At 35.7% G+C, this 19,821-nt stretch overlaps 1 protein-coding gene across 1 annotated transcript in view; it reads right to left on the bottom strand.

Moving 5' to 3' along the window:
* LOC144447217 (echinoderm microtubule-associated protein-like 6) overlaps nucleotides 1-19,821 on the bottom strand; it is a 41,665-nt gene that overhangs the window by 8,109 nt on the left and 13,735 nt on the right. The window contains exons 5-32 of the mRNA XM_078137122.1: nucleotides 19,527-19,662; nucleotides 18,684-18,885; nucleotides 18,197-18,334; nucleotides 17,665-17,921; nucleotides 16,719-16,931; nucleotides 16,224-16,391; nucleotides 15,523-15,742; nucleotides 14,720-14,906; nucleotides 14,312-14,417; nucleotides 13,531-13,725; nucleotides 12,696-12,898; nucleotides 12,012-12,251; nucleotides 11,152-11,353; nucleotides 10,462-10,554; nucleotides 9,720-9,851; nucleotides 8,577-8,842; nucleotides 7,930-8,131; nucleotides 7,341-7,461; nucleotides 6,672-6,756; nucleotides 6,067-6,196; nucleotides 5,357-5,629; nucleotides 4,679-4,899; nucleotides 4,186-4,343; nucleotides 3,512-3,626; nucleotides 2,869-3,057; nucleotides 2,305-2,477; nucleotides 1,221-1,383; nucleotides 247-350 (exon numbers count right to left, since the gene is read on the bottom strand). Coding sequence (XP_077993248.1) covers nucleotides 247-350; nucleotides 1,221-1,383; nucleotides 2,305-2,477; nucleotides 2,869-3,057; nucleotides 3,512-3,626; nucleotides 4,186-4,343; nucleotides 4,679-4,899; nucleotides 5,357-5,629; nucleotides 6,067-6,196; nucleotides 6,672-6,756; nucleotides 7,341-7,461; nucleotides 7,930-8,131; nucleotides 8,577-8,842; nucleotides 9,720-9,851; nucleotides 10,462-10,554; nucleotides 11,152-11,353; nucleotides 12,012-12,251; nucleotides 12,696-12,898; nucleotides 13,531-13,725; nucleotides 14,312-14,417; nucleotides 14,720-14,906; nucleotides 15,523-15,742; nucleotides 16,224-16,391; nucleotides 16,719-16,931; nucleotides 17,665-17,921; nucleotides 18,197-18,334; nucleotides 18,684-18,885; nucleotides 19,527-19,662 — 4,892 coding nt within the window. The remainder of the gene's footprint in view (nucleotides 1-246; nucleotides 351-1,220; nucleotides 1,384-2,304; nucleotides 2,478-2,868; nucleotides 3,058-3,511; nucleotides 3,627-4,185; nucleotides 4,344-4,678; nucleotides 4,900-5,356; nucleotides 5,630-6,066; nucleotides 6,197-6,671; nucleotides 6,757-7,340; nucleotides 7,462-7,929; nucleotides 8,132-8,576; nucleotides 8,843-9,719; nucleotides 9,852-10,461; nucleotides 10,555-11,151; nucleotides 11,354-12,011; nucleotides 12,252-12,695; nucleotides 12,899-13,530; nucleotides 13,726-14,311; nucleotides 14,418-14,719; nucleotides 14,907-15,522; nucleotides 15,743-16,223; nucleotides 16,392-16,718; nucleotides 16,932-17,664; nucleotides 17,922-18,196; nucleotides 18,335-18,683; nucleotides 18,886-19,526; nucleotides 19,663-19,821) is intronic.

Genomic DNA, 19,821 nt, shown 5'->3' with positions numbered 1-19,821 from the left:
GATCCAATGACATCATTTATCATATGTACCAAAAAATGTTCTGGAAACCCCAACTATACAATCAATTGTTCTAACAATGCCAGAAGACAATCTTAATGTTATAGAAGACATGCATTGACATTAACATTATACTGGAATGTGGTTTTATTTAAACCTTATAAACGCATATTGTGTCACTTTTTAACTTTTTAACTTCTTAATTGCAATTACAACTAGCAAAGCAATGACAATGACTCTGAATCTCACCTGGTCCATGAGTCCCACGTAATCTTACTGATCACATTGTTATCCTTGACTGGATTGCCAGCAGGAACCTCATACACAAGTCTCTCATATGCACCTGTACCAACCTGTCGGACAAAACAATCAAATAATCCAACCATGACTATAACTATGAGATGTCACACTGAGTCACAGGCACCTGTACAAACTAGTGTGCACCCCCCCCCAACATACAGATGTCACTTATGGGCACCTGCATAAACCTGTGCAACAAAAATCCCAACAAATGTCACTCATTGGCACCTGTACCTACCAGTTGGATAAACCATTATATTGTATATAAAATACATACATTTTCCCTCCTTTAAAATTTCAAACTATACACCAGTATGACATGTCACTAATAGGCACATGTACCTACCAGTATGAGATGTCACTATGGAGCACTTGTAGCAACTAATTTGTAAAACAATATCTGTAACAACGAACTTGCCAACACTTTCATTTTCATCATTGTATGTACTGCTTTAATCAAACAAGGGCGTGACATCCTGCCACTAATACATCAAGTGGGTTGTGTTTCCTCGGGGGAAATCCATTACCTTCATTATCACGAGTGAAAACTATGTATAATTTGTTTACTCAAATCTACTATACTATGGCATAAACATATAACAGCATGACTGTGAAATGGTGCGATGTCTTTTGATCATTTGCCAAAAAATCTATATTTCATGAACTAAATAACAATTTCTCAAACTAGAGTCAAAATAGAACAAGTTGAATGGTTGACTTATTCTCAGTCACCTACAGTAATACAGGAGCAGGGTGTGGAGCGGAAACTGCGATGTCAACAAAGAAAGTGAATGAATGATCATATTTCTTTGATGACCTGCCTATAAGTAGCAATACTAGTATTCAATTACAGGTAACAAGAATTTTACCACAAAAAGAGAAAAAAAAACCCAGATGTAATCTTAAATGACGTTTAACATTACCTCGATATACTTGCTGTCAGCCGAGAAGTCTAATTGGAACACATAGCTAGGAATACCTTTACAGTATCCAGCTCTTTGTAAGGACTGTCCTTGGGTTAGATCATAAAAATCTACAGTGCCTTCTGCTGACCCTACAGCCAATATCTTACCATCTGGACTAAATCTGAAAAAAATGAAAGACATGAATATTTTGATTGTTAAATTCTGGGTGCAGTGACTAAATTTACTTTCTTTCTGTTGTGTGTTGTTTTCACAAATTTCTTTTTTGTTGATATCTCTGAAAATGAGTATGGTTTATCATTTTTTTTATGAATAGAGTTTATTTATTGTTATCTTTCATTGAAACATTCCAATTTGTTCATTTCATAATATAATATTTCATTTCTTTTAAAAGTGCACACTTTCATTTCATTTCATACTTGCTCATTACTTACTTACTTACATAATATAATACAATAGTACAATTTCTTTTGTTTGTGCATTTCTGTTTTTGTTGTTCATTTCAATTCATAGTATACTATTTCCTTTTTTTTGAAATTACACAATTTTTTTGTTTTGTGTATTTTTGTTGTTGTTGATTGAAATGTTTTCATACTCTGACTTATTTTTAAAAAAATAGGGTAGGTAAGTTGGGAATTTATTTTATTCTATATTATCTTGTTTTTATTTTCGAAAAATATTGTTTCGACCCAAAAACAAATAAAATGTCAGTTAGAATACCCTTTCTGTGATAGTTTGATGAAATATGTACAGATGTAACCGGGGAAAGAAGACAGTGAATTTCTTATCTTTTTGTGTCAAATGTCTAAAAAAATGTTTAAGGTCAGTGGCTTAACTAGGGTTGGTCATGTTATCAGAAATGGCATACAATTTTTTTTTTTATTTGCCTTAGTTGAGCAGATTGTTCTTTTCTTCCTATTTCAAATATGGGTAGTACATGAGAAGATTTAAATAATTTCTATGACAAAATTTGATAATTGTGTGCAACACCCCAGACGAAGACTTCTAGTCCTTCTCCCTCCCCAGGACTCACAGTTATTTCGGTTACGACACTTTCTAAATGAATAAACTATTATACACATACCTCAGGTCATCAATAGACTTGTGCCTGTCTCTTTTCTTGGCCCACACTTTAAGTGTGGCTGTCACTAACACGATAAATTCACCATTCTTGAGACCGACAGCTAGTCTTTCTCCATCGTTGCTGTATGCTACAGACCTAGCAGCACTTCCAACTGATGCTCTATGTAGCATAGTCTTGATAGAGGAAAAAAAAGAATAGATAGCAAATAATCATTTGGATGAAATGAAATCTTTTTCTGTCTGACTACTACTATACAGAAAAACATTACTACATGTAGCTATATAGTCATACAAAACTGTTTCATGTGCTCACATAAAGTTTAATAAGGAATGTTTTTATCTTTCCTATTAATGAAGAAACTCCAGGTTTGGTTTATTTTGAAGTTAGGCATGAAAATGTGACAATTTCACCTGATATAATAACAGAAAGAGCTTATTCGTGTTATAGCGCCCTCACAGGTCAAATACTGAACTACTTTCGCCTCATGAGGGCAGTATACCATGATTACAAAGTTGGCCCCTGACATAGGTGAGACTTGGCACACAGCCCATACATTGAATGTACCTTGTTAGAAGTGTCCCATATCCTGACAGTTCCATCATCACTGGCTGATGCAAAATGTCCCTTTGTGGGATGTACAGCAAGTCCCCACATCTCACCCTCAGCATGACCGTTCATCAAAATATTGGTTGCTCCATTCTTTTCTCCAATTTCAATGATTTCGCTTTCTTTGGTACCGACAAGGATTTTACCCTGTGAAGATCAATAGAACACAGAGACTTGATTGTAATACACAGACACCATTGAAAATTGGAGTACCTTATAAATTTTATAATACCATTGTCAAGAATTTGCTAACATCCCAATAAACAAACTATAACAAAAACAGCTATAAAACTGGTAACAGAGATCATTACCCCGGACAAAGTTGGGCAGAATTCCACTAGGAGATGTAAAAAAAAAAAATCCTAACTGCCCAATTTTATGAATTTTTGTTGTCACCCCATACAGTACCAACAAGTACATCAAAATTTGCAACAATCTAAACAAAATGAACGTAAGGTAATCCCTCCATTTTTGCAAGCAACTTAACTGATAATATTTGGTATGTTGTGATCCCAAAATCTCAAACAATTTCTCATCATTCAAAAACTATACTTTTTAAAAATGTTCCTACAAGCCCAACACAAATATAAGAATGTTGTACCTTAGCTCTGCATACTGATCTGACCACATCTACTTTGTGTCCTGAGTCCAACCCAAAGGCACGACATCTCTTCAATTCTTGATCCCACAGTTTGACTGCTCCGCCATCTTTGCTACTGATTAAACAACAAAACAATTACAGAGAATGTTAAAAACTTTCATTTCATCAGCAAATTTACATCAACTTTGAACTCTGAACTTTGAACTCTGAAACAGTAGAATGGGACATACATTGACAGAGACTATGTAAAGCATGTACAGCGGAGGGGATAGTGCAGTTCTCTGCCAGTGGCCCCCCTAAGTAAGTCATGATTTAGAATGGTTCCCCTTAGTAACTGAGCCCAAGTTGTGATTGCTATTCAGTCCCATTATTTTATTTCAAGCTTTCAAATCCAGTTTGTCAGTTTTAAAAGAATCTAGATACACATGAAAAAAAAAGGTTTAGGCACGTCAAACACATCTTTACAAAAGGCAGAAACTGAATTGAGAAAACCTGCTAACTAGTGGGTAAAATGTCAGTTATCAACATTTTAAATGCTGCTGTGATATTCAACGTAAAGAAGATCTGGAAGACAGAGACTTTAAAACTGCTGATAATTTTGCAGATAAAAACTCTACATACATCAAATCCTTTTAGAATCAAACAAGTTTAGTTTGGTTTGACTTGAAACTTACGGTTTCTCCTTTCCTCCAGTGACAATGAGACCATCTCTCAATGTGGTATACATAGTAAATACAGGTCCATTGTGAGCCTTGTTCACCACTCTGTGTAGAATGTTTTCTTTCCAGACGTACACATCACCACTCATAGCACCAGTGTATGTTACATTATCCTGCAAACAGTAAACAAGCTGGAGTTGAATAACATTGGCTTATCCAGAGTAAATTTGTGTGAGTTGAATTTTATCAGCCTCTTTCCCACGAAAGAAATGAGGTACATGTTGTAGTAGTACGTTGATACACATGGGTCATCATAAAAAACAAGGCAGAGCAATACTTTTAAACTCTGTCCGAGCAGAATTGACAATGCTATGTGGAAAATTTAAACCTCAGTGTAGAAAAAAAAAACAGAGAAAAAAACCACTGATCAATGTTTATATTGTATGTTCACTTTAGTCTACCAAAACAATCATTCAAATTCCAAATCTGAAATTTTGGTGTTACTTACGGCTCCAAATGCAAGTGACAACATAGTCTGCATCTTAACGTCTTCGGTACCTTGTCCAGCATTAGTCATTACACCCTTCTTACCCAGTAACTGACTACCAGCCAGGTTCCAGAATTTGACATGTTTGGATCCCACAGTTACAAACTGACTGTCAGAGTCTGGTCTGAATTCCCCTACCAGGATCCTTTTAGCATCTCCTACAGAAGTGGCTACTTTGGTACCTGTACAATGATGGTAATATGCATGGATGGTGAAAGTAAAGTGATATTTCAATTTCAATAAACAGAGACTGGTGAACTGCTGCAAGTAGACTTAGATTTTAGCAGAGGTGTCTGATCATGTGTGAATATATTTGGTGCATACTCACACAGACACAGACACAGACACATACACAGACACAGACACAGACACAGACACAGACACAGACACAGACAAAAATGCATAAGTATGTACGTACATGCATGCATGCGTGCATACATACATACATACATACATACATACATACATACATACATACATACATACATACATATATACATACATACATACATACATACATACATACATAAATACATACAAATGCACACACACATAAACTCAGATATATTAACAATATTTTATAACCCAGCTAACCCAACACCTAGGTAACCATGGTAACACCCCATAGATAACACTCACCATCTTGCCATCTCCACACAGCCACAGAGTGGTCATCATCAATACCAACAGTCAATAGAAGTTTACCAGTTGCACTGAAGTGTACTGCACAAACTCCCTTGGTATGGAATCCTTTGATGATGGACAAAGTCTGTTTTGTTGATGCATCCCACACGTTGACAGCTGGTGCTGCTCCAATCTGACCGGTTGCTATGACATTCTTGAATTTGGGATGTTGATTGACAGTTAGACAGATGATGTCATCGGTGTGCTCTAAATAGAAACTCTGATTGCCTGAAAGAAAACACAAACAATCAAACCATCTGACTAAGATTTCTTACAATGCATAAAGGCATCAGTATATGCCATCCATCCTCAGTGTTTGTAACAGCTACACTGTGTTATTGAACCAGTTCTTAGAGTTGGGTCTCTGAACCTGGTCTGAGTTGGGCCCCTAAGCAGGTCTCTTAGTCCCTCATACAGTAGGTCTTGATCTAAGATCTATCTTTTACCCTGTTTTCTGAGTAAGACCCAATAACTTGGTCTCAGATTTGGGAAGCCCTAACCAATTTATCTGACTTGGGTCTCCCGACGAGTTTTTTTGAGATGGGTCCCTGAATAAATTCTACAATTCAGATTGCTGGAATTTCAAGGTATACCGGTATACCATAATAATCAAACCTTGTGCTACTCTGGAATTTGACTAATTATCACAGACCATGTCCACTTACCATTGGCAAGATGTTCAACGATACCAGCACCAGCTGCATGGTAGACAATATCAGCCCCATCGTTTACATAGTGAAGGTTGTTACGGCAATCAAAACCACGGTAACCAAAGATGTAGTCCAGACTGAGATCCTATAATGGAAGACATTCAAATTCAAAATTATGATGGCTCTCAAAATGAATTGATACATTTTTTGATTTAATAAATTAGTGTGAGGGATATTGATAATTGGCGAGTGCCCCCAAAAAAACCTTGCTAATATCTATTCTATATTCTCACAGTGGAATAAGTTTGGAAGCCAATAAAAGGTATGGGTGTGTTTCTGTGGTTATAGTAATTCGGTCATTATGAGGTTAGAGTTGGAAAATATATAACAGTAGGCAAAGACATCACGATATATCATTTTCTGTTCATTTCAATGTGTTCAATTCAATTTCACTTTGTTCAACTTCAAACAAATAGCTAGCATACAGCATAACAATTCATTGAGAAACTTACAAATGTCATTGCAAAAACTAGATCATCAAATACTTTAGAGGGGAAAAGACTAATATCATAATTATCATATTTTCAAAATCATACATTCAAGTGGGATGTCAAACTTACAGTAATGGCTCCTTTCTTTCTCTTAGCTGTTCCATCTGTCTGTTTTACTTTAGGTGGTTTCTGAGAACCTCTACTAACAGCTGGTCTGAAATTTACAAAAGATTACAAAAAGTGTGAACATGTAGAGAATCACTTCTCTTGAGTAAATACAATAGAATACTTGGAGGTAGGTTGGTGAGATATCAGTTTCACACTCAGCATACACCATTTCCCTGTCACCAACTTTGCAGCTATTTGGAACAAGTATTCCTTGAGATCACGGAAAAGGACTCAATTGTTCATGGATGCCAAACACAAGGCAATGAGCAGTCAATAAAATGCATCAAATAATTCTGTCAGTTTCTAAAAAAAAAACTTCATTAAAACAAACATGCAGAACTATTCATATATTGGCTAAAAATGCCATCAACTTAAATCTTGAAATACTTGCAAATGGTTATTTTTCAAAGGAAACCTACACAGTACACAACAATTTAATTCTATCGTGATGGGTCTCCAACTTGCTAGCAAATAGCACTCCTAGTGACTAAACTATACAATCTTTTGTTTTTTTTCATAACTGCAATATGGTGTATTGGTATGAATACTACAGTGTGAGCAACCAGTGTAACAGTAGTATCAATAACTACTGTAATGGCTACAATAATCTGAAACCTGTTATATACTTACTTTTGCTCTTCTTCAGTTTCTTGTAGATGTGGTTTGACACCTGAATGTTCCCTGAGATTCGTGGCGTAAGTTTTAGTTGTGTAGTCGATGTTTTTCTCTCTCTGAACATCACTATCATAACCTATAAAGTGAAAATAAGTTGAAAGAAAAAGTTGTTCATCAGTGCACTTTAACATGATTCTAAAAATCTTTCCAGAAGAAAATTTTGGGGTGATGTATCAATTGTAGCTGATGTAACTAAGACATTGGTAAAATTCACCAAAATTTATCTGTCTGACTTCAGAAACTTCATAAATAAAAAGTTGATGAAAACACTGCAAACGAATGAAGAAACCTAAAGAAACCTTTCAGTCTCATATGAACATACCCATTCAAAAACAATTTCTCTAAAAAATGAATTTCTTTCACCTTCAAATTACTTGCCAACAATCACAGACTTGCAGGAACACAAGCCCCCTGTTATGTAATCACTTTGTCTAGCAAATTTTACAAATTTCATTAAAAAATTTATATTTTGTTAAAAACTCTTATCTGATGTGTGTATGGCTGTATTGAAAGAATACTGGGTCAAAGGTTAAAGGTAACTGACCTCCTTCTTCTTCAGAGTCTGTATCAGAATCATCACTGTTGCCCTTGGTGTTGCTGCGTTCTCCTGCCTGTCTGTGATTCCACACCATGATAGATGTGTCGGCACCACCAACTGATACCAGTTTGCTGTCGTCTTTGTTCCATCTCACATTTGTAACATGAGCACTGTGACCAACATACTTCTTGTATTTAGCATTCTTGCCCTTGAAAAAAAATTAAATCGTGTAACAAGATATAATTACTTAATGTTGCTTTGAAACAAAATTTTCCTGTAGGTACTAGTATTCCTGTACCAAGTAACATAAAATATCAAGACCAGGCAAAACAGAGGAAAACAAATGCTCTCTCTATATCTACTTGTTAAATGGGAATCCCACTCCAGGAAATAGAGATATTTTCACAAAACATGAGTTCTAGAGAGTCATTTCATGATTTTACATCACCTACAATTATTGACGATTTCAGAGAAACATAAAGTAAAGTCTACCTAAGTTTCCCTGAATATTTGCGTTCTCAGGAAACCAAAGTTTACCAAGTTTCTCAAATGTCTATTACTTGAATCTCAATCTTAGCAAAATACTGCATTCCTAATACATTGTATTTCTACCACTACAGATATACAAAGAGTTCAGACAAAACACTCCTTACCTTGACTGGATATTCAAACAACTTCACAAATCCAAAATCATCAGCAGTGGCTAAAATTCTTCCATCTGTAGTCAAACTTGCTGCATTGACGTCAGTGACATCACTTTTTGGCGGCCACACACCCTCACAAGTCTGTCCAAGAACACAAGTCCAGCTGTCCCACTCCATTTTCTCAATTTCTTGATTTCTAACAGTCTGACGTTTGCCTCTTGGAGCTTCAAAGAATAACTGTTCTTTGGCACCAGAGTTACTCATTAATAATTTACCTGTCAAAAAAAATGACAGAAAATTATGCACGGTTTGAGTCTTTTTTAGAACCACCATATGAGGAGAAAATATGGTAAAATTTAGATTTTTTTTCTCCAGATTTCTCCCTAGAAATGTTTTAAATGTTGAGGATTGAGAACAAAGAAATCATTGACAGTTGGCAAAAAAAAATATCCACATCCTGCTAATCATAAAACTAAATGAATTCTACAGTGGTGTGGCGGTTTAAAACTATTTTGACAGTAACATACAGCTAAAACAACCAGTCATCACCAGAAGACTGAGTGTACAAATTATACACATTTAATGATCAAAGCCGACCATTCAACAAGTTGAGATTGTTGTTTTACTTACTACATAAGAAAACTTCTTCTGAATACAGTAGGATTGTGATATAAGAGAGAGATTTGTTTATAGTACTTCAACTTTTTAGACTCTTCAATAACAATCACGCTGCATTCAGTAGTAAAAGTGTTGTTATCTATCAAGTAAAACTACAACCTAAACTTGTATATGTTACATACAGTCCTCTGGCATACAGTTCTTGTTTTAACTGTCGTACAAACTTTTAAAAGTAACTGTTATCATTTTAATTTAGAAGGCAACCCATACACAATGTTAGGCAAAAACTCTCCAAACCAAACTACCAAACCAAACTATGCATTATAGTTGCAAGTCAATAAATACTGAAACTATGCATCATTGTGGTCTGTAAGGTACACCATGACAGGGCGCCCTCACACATCGAAGGAGGAGTCCGCTGAGGGTGGAACGACACAGTGTATATTACAGTCTACCATCAACAGGCCATAGTAGTACCCAAACCATGGCTACAGGTGTCAAAGAGAACAAAGATTTTTTTCATTGTATACTTACCTCGTTTGTCCCAGTCGACGTGTGTCACATAACTAGATGAGCCTTTACATGTACCTACACGTTTACTACTCATAACATTATAGATATCTACAAAGTTATCATGGGAAGACACTGCTAGGTATTTACCAGGGTCTGTAAGGCAAAGAAATTGAAGGTCAAGATCAGATAAAACTGTTATAACAAAGACATCACGGTAAAAAATGAAAACACACAAAAAATACACAAAATCAAAAAATAGTTGCAAACATGATTCCAAATCAATATCTGAACTAATACACATCTTCTGTACCTGTCCGAACATAACCCAACTTCTACACATTTTGTGCTCAAAGTTTAGAACCTTACTTAAAATACAAGGAGAAAATCTAACAAATATATTATGTACTGTGCTGTACATTTAACCATATTTAGAAGGGAGCCCAGCAGAAGTACCATAGGAACTTTGGCATCATACATACATCTACCATAAATCAACTGCCTGTAACATTTACAATTTAAAATTTACACACACAAAAAAAAAAAAATTATGCATGTTCTTTTAACTGTCAGAGTTTGTATTCTACATGTACATGATTTGTGGTTCACATTTACGATGAAAAAACGACAAACATATTTGAGTTATTTTAGTTGTCTTGCTTCATCATGGCAGCATATTAAACTTATAAATCATGATTTCCAGTTTTGTTTTGTAAACAGCAAGTAAATCTTTGTAGTAATCGCTGGGCATAGAGCCAAATCTTACCAGGTGAAAATTTGATGTCTGAGATATTTTCCTTTCTGTGATGAAAAGACACAATGTCTTCCAAGGTGTCGGCGTTGACAACAACAAAGGAACCTATGAAAAACAAACAAAACAACACAATATAAACAAATACAGAATGTTTTCGTATCTCTTTATTTCAAGGCTACAATATATTTCATCACGGTAAAATATTTTCATTAATTTTTTACTTATCTCATAAAATTTTGAGTCAAGTTTGGAAATTTGTTTAAGATTGTTCACTGTTATAATAAATCAGATTTAAAGGTGATCTAGCTACAACAGCAATACAATGAAAGTCACTAAAACCTGAAACAAAATATCGTCTGGCTCAACAAAAATCTTACCAACAGTGCTACATTTTATCGTTTTGCTTGACAAATAAATCTGTTGGTAAGATTTTTGTTGAGGTAGACGACAAAATGTAACATAGTTGGCAAGTTTTTGTTGAGCCAGACGACATTGTGTTTCAGGTTACATGATTTTACATGTAACTGTAAAACAATTCTGGGATTTTCATTTCATATAAACGACAATAGTCTAACAGCAATTACAGCAATGGCGAGTTATTTGTTCTTTTGTAATAATTGAGTCCATCGACCTCAAAATTTGACACCAAACAATCTTTAAGGACTTCACTGAAACCACTTGTTTTTTTTACACACTACTTACCATCTTTGAATCCCACAGCAATAGCTTTGCCATCAGGTGAGTACCCACAAGCCCTTGCTGCAGACTTCAATGTCCTTGCATTGGTAAGACTCTGCTGTGTTCCAATGTCCCATACACGTAGCGTCTTGTCATCACTCACTGTAGCTATTCTATCAGCTGTTGGATGGGTGGCCAAACCCCACAGTTCTCCTTCATTGTGACCCTAACCATAATGAAAGCAGTCAATTCATGCTTATCAACTTGAACTTGAAATTTTTAAAAATAATAGGAACAAATATTTTGATAAAAGTTTAGCAAGTACACTTCTGAAATTTTACCCAATAATTTTACTCTTCAGCCAGTTCTTGTCTGCATTGATTATGCAAATCTCCTTCACCTATCCAGCTAAACAAGTCTTGGTAAAAGGCAGACACCTCTCTTACTTTATTTCTGTGGAACTAATGGATGACGTGAATATTTTTACATTTTGACTGTCAAGTCAAGGTCAAATATAATAATATTAATGGGCCAGTTCAGATTAGGATTAAAATCTACCTGTATGTGAAAAAGTTTTCTGGTAAAGAGTAAAAAAATGGACAAGTATAAAACAATGATGCCATGCAATCCTTATGGCTCTACATGTGTACTACTAAGATGGCAGTAATGTGATGTGAGAGAACCTGGGATTGAAACCCTGGCCTTTAACAGAGAGGTCACATCTGATATAATACAGGAAAGTTGCTTTGGCTGGGGAGGGGACACAAAACATATGTGAATAGCGCCCTCTATTGGTATGGTACAGAAATGATATCAATGTATGATCTTAATTGTCAATTGAACATCAATAGTACAAACTACAGTCAAACTGTATACTTTGTTACCTGGACAAGGATATGTATGGGACCACTCTTCTCAATCTCCATGATATCACCATTCTTAGTACCAACAAGGATATGTCCGTGCCCCAGAATGACAGAACGAACAGCCGGACTATCACGGACCAACATCCCTCTGGAGGTCTGGGCCAGACTAGTTCGCTTTATTGCATAGGTTTTCAGACAACGCTCAAAACTGTCATCCCATAAACCGACAATACCATCTTTACCACCAGTGACAAAGCCCTAATACAACAACAAAAATGAAAAGTTTGGTAATATTAGGTTGATACCGTCAAAATTAACATGATGATCTATTGAAATATTGATCTTAAAATTATTATATTGATCAATGCAATATCTTCCACAATGTTAAAACATTCTGATGATCGAAAAACAAACATAACAAACAAACAACAGCTTGGCCTTGGATTGAAAGATTACCCTGTGATAAACAAAAACTAACTGCTAGTACAATTAGGTAAATGTAGTTTTAGCACAGCTTGACATTGGCTAACTCAGACAGTTGGTTGAATAAAGTTGTCTTACATGTATTTTACTCAGAATTTACTAGTGAAAGCAACACTTCTATTCAGATTTATTTTGGCATAAACAGTTGTTTCAGCTGAATAAGCAGAAATTAATTCAGAATCCAAATACAAAATAAGTCTTCAATTGTGAACTTCTTACCTTATCTAATGAATGCATAGCAAAACATGGGCCTTCATGAGCCTTGACTGTCTTGGACAGGGTCACATCCTGCCAGATGTACACTTCACCGTTGGCACCACCAGTGTAAGTGATTTCTGGTGATTTTCCAAAGGTGGCACATGTCATGGTGTCAAGTTTACCAACGTTTCCAAACGTACCTCTCTTGGAAGTCAGACCACCACCTGAAATAAAACAAGCATTTTCATGAGTGTGTGTCTTTTAAAATGAATTTCAGACATGATATCAATCAATGCCTCATATACGACAGTATGTGTGATGATAATATAAACTGAAGACCAATGTAGTACTTCATCTGAAAATACTTCAACTTCACTCTGATCCCATGTCCTGTAGTAATAAAGTTGATTGAAAATATTGACATTATAGAACAAAAGCACCACAGTTTCCAAACACATTTATGTGTCAAAAAAGTATAAACAATTTAGACACTAACAACAAAACAATTTATGTTTGTTGACAAACACAATGTGTGGTGTCACTATGTGACGTCTTATCCATCCCAGCTTATGATCGCTATTGTTGAAGTTGGATTACTACCAAACAAGAAGACTATTAAGTTTCAATTTGGCAACACACTGTTTTTTAAATCTCACACAACATTTTTTTGTTACAAATTACACCAACAAAATACTGGCACTGGTAGCATGCAAGCATATAAAATGTTACAATCATTCTATTTCACTGTGAACACAAATTAACAGTCTTGTGTTTGAATCTCCCTTCTTTCATCTGACAGTGATGTTGATTTTTGTTCACAGTAAGATGACAGAAATAAAGTCAACTTTATTTATACCAGCAACTGTCCAAAACTTGATATGTTTGACTCCAACTGTCACTAATTTGTCAGTATTGTGTGGGTTCCATTTGATGACGTAAATCTTGTCTTTATGCCCTCTAGTGGTAGATAATTTCTCTCCTTTCTTCCAGTCCCAAATCACAATGGTGTGATTGTCATCCAATCCAACACTGGCAAGTCTTTTACCATCACCTAAATCCAATTGGAAATATAGGAACTTAGAAAAATACAAATGTTTCGGACAAAAGGCTGCTTTCGGATATAAAGATAAGTCCTTACATTTACATATCTAGGAAATCAACATCACATGTCATTGACATTATCATGTTGGTGACATCAACAGCAAGTACATGACGGTATTCTGTTACACTGGTGCAGTTCATTGGATTTTGATATATCTTAGAAATGTACAGCATATATGTACACCTGAGAAGTGAACAGCACAGATTCCCCTCTGATGCTGTCCATTCAGACACTGACAGTGACATACCTGAGAAGTGAACAGCACAAATTCCCCTCTGATACTGTCCATTCACACTGACATACCTGAGAAATCAACAGCACAGATTCCCCTCTGATGCTGTCCATTCAGACACTGACATTGACATACCTAAGAAGTCAACAGCACAGATTCACCTCTGATACTGTCCGTTCACATTGGCAGACCTGAGAAGTCAACAGCACAGATTCCCCTCTGATGCTGTCCATTCACACTGACATACCTGAGAAATCAACAGCACAGATTTCCCTCTGATGCTGTCCATTCACACTGACATACCTGAGAAATCAACAGCACAGATTCCCCTCTGATGCTGTCCTTTGAGTACTGATAATGTCTTAAGATTCTCTGCATCCCATACATGTACAGCTGGGTCTCTGCCAACCTAGTATACAACATGACAAGAATGAATGGAAGTTACATGTTTATGAGAATGAGATATTGGTTTACATAGTGTCTAACTATACAGAACAAAGGAATAATCATGTATTCCTGATGGCTTCACTGATAAGATTACAGTAATCCAAAATCATGGGATTCACACATTGGTGATTAAAGTTAGATAATTCTGTATCTGACCTGAACATGTACTTCAAATCAACAAAACCCTAACCATAACTATCAAACTATTTTTCATTGGAGAACCGTTTGGGGTCATGGTGGTAGCGATGATGTAAAAACACTCACCTGTCCTGTAGCTACGATGTCTTTGAGTGGATGAATACATAAACACAGGATATCATCTGTGTGTTCTAGGTAAAACCTTTGACTATGACTCTCTTTGTTATACACAATACCAACCGCTGCCACGTGGTAGACAACTTCACCGTTTTGTGTGTAAAATAGATTATTACGACAATCGTAACCACGGTAACTACACACACAAAAATAGAAACGTGAAATAGTCAATAAAAGTGACTAGATTACTAGAGTTTAATATATTATTCTCTTTAGGGATTTCATTTTTACTGAAATGAGTATTCGTGGTCTTGCTTGAATTTTAGTTTTGTTTAGGCAAAGAAATATCTTTTAAAATATAGTTGTTTAGTTTAGTAGGAACAATAACATTAATTTTAAAAAGTATAAATATCAAAAGAGAAAGTATTCTTCAGAAATGCAATGTGTGAATAAATAGTGCATGAATTTACAAAGTTTGTCCATTTCATGTACAAAATTTGATCATTTTACATGGTGGGAAAAGAGTGCCAAAGGTACGATTCAAACAGAAAATACCAGATTTATTACAATGATCCAGACCATTGGCTCATTTGATATGTAACATTTTGGTACTTTGTACATTTGTAGATAAATGTAGAGTATTTTGTAAGCTTATAATTTCTGGCTATAAACGTTATTATTAATATGATTATTATTAATATTTCATGGTTTTTTAACAAATGGTACATTTTGAGGAGGTTGATATGTACAACAAAAACCTTCCATATTAAGATATTCAAAAAATTAATATCTGACTAATATCTTGTATTTACCCATGAACAAACTCCAATTTGATGCCTTCACTAGGTGCCTTCTTTCTCTTCTGACCACTGCCTCTTGATTCACTTTTATTCTTGGCCTTTATAGCCCCCATGTCTTCCTTGTACACAGTTCTATCATAGTCAATGGTGCTCTCACGTTCAATGTCAGAGTCAATTTCACCAACATCTGACAGATCGGAGTCACTCTCTTCACTGTTGGAATCGACGTATCCTGAAATCAATGGCAGTAGTACATTTCTATGAGTGTCACATATGACTGTGGTTTTAACGACAGGTTCTCCAGTATTCATGCAGTGTTTTCTTTGCCACATGTCGGGTTTAATTTTTACCACTGAAATGAACATGTCAAATTTTACCGATCAAATGATAATTGTTGAATTTCCAGTCTAGGTACAGGTAAGTACTGTACATTGCACATACTAGTTATTTGGTGGATGATGCATGACCATGTATTTGTTGCCTCATTTTTATTTTTACCAAATTATAGAAATTATATTTCTTTTGTGGTTACCATTTGTACATTATTCTTGCCCATTAGGCATTTTATTTCGACAATTTGGTATTAAACATACATGACTTTTAGTAGTAAATAAACTATCCTACTAACAAACTGCTGTCATTGCATATATACAACTTTCCAAGATAAAAAAAAAATCCAGAAAAAAGCAAATCAAATGGTGGAAAAAAATGACCTGTTCCATGTCCAGAATCTTCGTCTGGTGAAACACCTTCAGGTAAATATCTCCATTGGAAGACAGCGTGATCAGCTCCTCCCGTTGTCAGTACTCTCACCTTGTCATGGGAAAATCTCACATTTGTTACATGAGCGGAATGGCCCACATATTTCCTGAATTTGGCAGCTGGAGAAGAAATTTATGAAAATTTTAATGGCCCAAATATCCATAGAATGAAATTAGTTTTTTTATATAAACTCCCAAAAAGAACACCATTTCATCTCTCTTTTCTTGAACTCACAGAAACTTCTGTTTCAGAACTATTCTGCTAAAACATTTGACAGAGTGCATTTTTCGTCAAAACATTACATTCACTGTTAGCTGCAGGCTTACTACTACTAAACTCAGCACCAGAGAATATAAGTATTCTAAAAGTTCAAGTTGTCTACAAGATGAAACACAAAATGTAGTTGTCATCTGTGGCATTTCTCAACTCCAAACAGTATCACTCACCTTTCTTTAGAGATGGAAATCTGAACAATTTGACCAATCCAAAATCATCACCTGTGACCACTACTTCACCACTATAGTTGGCATCACAGGCATTGACGTCATTTATATCTGTGTACTTGGGCCATATGCCGTTGACCTCCGGCCCCAACACAGATGTCCAGGTCACCCAATGAATGGCTTTGATTTCCTCTTTGCTTGTCAGATGTTTGCCAGCTGAAAGACACAAGAAATATCCGATGATATGGTTGTTAGATGAATCTGATAATTCATGTCATCTGTAGTGTAGACTTCAGACAACAAAATGGTCCTGTCTAGAGAATGGGTTCAATAAGACAGACAAGTACAATTGATGTCTAGTAAGGAGCAATGTGATAATCATATTTGTTTGAAGCCTGAAAATCAAAAGTTCGTTTCTATGCATCTATGCACTATTGATACTAAATCTGAAGAACTGGGTCAGATGTGTTGTTTACTTTTGGATCACTATGAAATGAAGGAGAATTGGGGAATGAGATTAGGACAAAGTTGATGTATTAGAGTACATGGTAAGGTTGTAAAAATAACTCTTATTTTTTTAAAGGTGGACTTGTTATAAGTTGGAAGGCTGAGTGGACGCAGTCAGAAAAGTCAAGCCATGTTTGTAGTCATGTTCTGCATACTTTATCAATATACTGTGAATGTATTACACAAAAATGTTAGCAGCAAGACAATTTTTCACAATTTTGGCACCACTTTATTTTGACATGTTTACAACGTTGATCACTATAGTGTACTTATGGTCAGGTCATAATACATGTATTGGCTTGAATTAAGTCTACTACCTTCATTGCATATGGCCATTCAGAATTAACCAGTGGATTTTCATGTCGATTTATTTTGCCACAAACATTGTTTCAGCTAAATAAACTACAATAATTTTAGAGTCAAAATACCAACATTCATTTACCAGGCATTCTGAAGTACAGTCTTTCACCAGCACCACTGTTAGTTTGCAAGTATTTACTATCTTCAGACCAATCTAGGTGAGTGATGAAACTACTGCTGCCTGAGCACTGTCCAACTTTTTTGTACCGTTGTGCCACGGCATAGATGTCAACAAAATTGTCATTGGAGCCTGCTGCTAAGTAATTTCCACATGGTGAATATTTCATTTCATGAATGACTTCGTTGCGATCTTTGATGTGGATAATCTCCGACAGGTCTCTGTATGAAGAACAAAATATGTTAATAGGAAATGTACAGAGGCATGAATATTGAAAAATAATTACAGGGCATTCCCTTTTCCTTCTTGAATTAAACTACAATATGGAAAGTAATTTCGCTGTGTGGCTACTGGTACACAATTTTGACAATTAGGTGCCTGATCGAAAGACGACCGGCTGTAAGTATTATAAAAAGCAGCAGATGTTGAAACACAATAACAGGGTGTTCATTTTTTCTTCATTTGAAAACAACCTATTGGTCTTAGTTGTACCAACCTTGTCTTGAGTACGATAAAAGAGCCGTCACTCAAACCAGCTGCTAACTGAGATCCGTCCTGGTTGAACGCTACAGATCGGATGTTTTGATCTAAGGTTGTCCTAGATAACATGGTATGGTCTGTCATACTCCATAATCTGTCAATAAATGAAACCAATAAATGTCTTCAAGTGACTAGAGTGTACTTAACTCACTTTTAAATAGTTACCAACAAAACAAACAAAAACGAAAAACAAACCATGTAAAAATATCATTTGATGTTACTTGAGAAAAACATGTTAAATCTAACAGAAAAAGTAAACATATCAAAATAAATGTATCAAGTTAGCCATCCTTTCCCCCAACCCCAATTTTGCCAAGCCTCTCAAGGGATAACACCAAACTGGGCTGAGTCAATGCATTTGCAGTCTTGTCCTTGAAAAACCAAAAGACAATTTTTTTCCTTCACAAAAATGTATGTAGACAAGCACAATGTGGGTTGTTTACCTGACAGTGTGGTCATCACTACCCGTTGCAAAGACTGGTTTCTTAGGATGAACTGCTAATGCCCAGAGTTCACCTTCAGCGTGACCTTGTACAATGGTCCTTGGTTTCTCTCTCTCCCTCACTATGACTTCAAAGATTTCACTGTCCTGTGTACCAATAAGGACCTTCTCTCCTCTCCAGCAAACACTTCTCACTGAAAGACCTGCATGGCAGTCAAGTGGAACAGAACTCAATTTCTGTGTCTGGTAACACTATCACACCAAGTAGTGGATCTACAAGCTACAATCAGTCTGCTACTAACAGTATACAATTCAGTTGATTATTGAAGACATACATACCAAGGTCCAAAAACATCAAGTCAGATACAATCGATGGACTAAATCAAATTTATGTACCAGCTCAAATCACACTTATTCATGTTATCATTTAGTGAGCCATAGTTGTCTGTTATCTGTACTGCAATATGTATGATACACTCTGGAATGGATATTGCCTGAATGGAAGCCATATTAACAGCCTGATTTGTTAGCATACCAAAATTACTATTTAATTTTATAAGGGCAATTGTGAAAACTTAGTTTGTAAAACAGGATCACTGCATTATCTGGACATTTTAAAATAGTTCTGTATCGACAATGGTCTACATCACCTAGACCTCTTAGCAATCAATTCCTCCTCCCTCCCTCTGTCTGTATCAGTCAGTCACAGATTAGTGTTTTGTACTGGGGTAGTATGGATGTACAGTGTATGTATTGTGTGTGTGTGTGTGTGTGTGTGTGTGTGTGTGTGTGTGTGTGTGTGTGTGTGTGTGTGTGTGTGTGTGTGTGTGTGTGTGTATGTTACCTTGGTAACCATCTGTAGAATCAGTCAGATTAATTCTTGTGATAGATTTGAAATCTGGATCCCACAATCTGATACAGCCATCTTTACCACCGGTAGAATAGCCATCTTCACACATGTCCATGGTATAAATACTACCCTGTAGTCAACAATGAAAACCTGTCATGTTAGCCATTCTCTCCATACATTTTTTTGTACATATAGCCACAATAACAACAGGGACTTTTGGGGTTGTATGGAGTGGAAGTTTATGAATTAAAAGAATAACAATAATTGAGAGTGACAGGATGAGTGCAAT

The sequence above is a fragment of the Glandiceps talaboti genome, chromosome 2 (assembly GCF_964340395.1).
Source record: "Glandiceps talaboti chromosome 2, keGlaTala1.1, whole genome shotgun sequence".
Taxonomy (NCBI): domain Eukaryota; kingdom Metazoa; phylum Hemichordata; class Enteropneusta; family Spengelidae; genus Glandiceps; species Glandiceps talaboti.
Note: the sequence above shows the minus strand (reverse complement) of the source record. Positions and strands in the feature narration are given on the sequence as shown.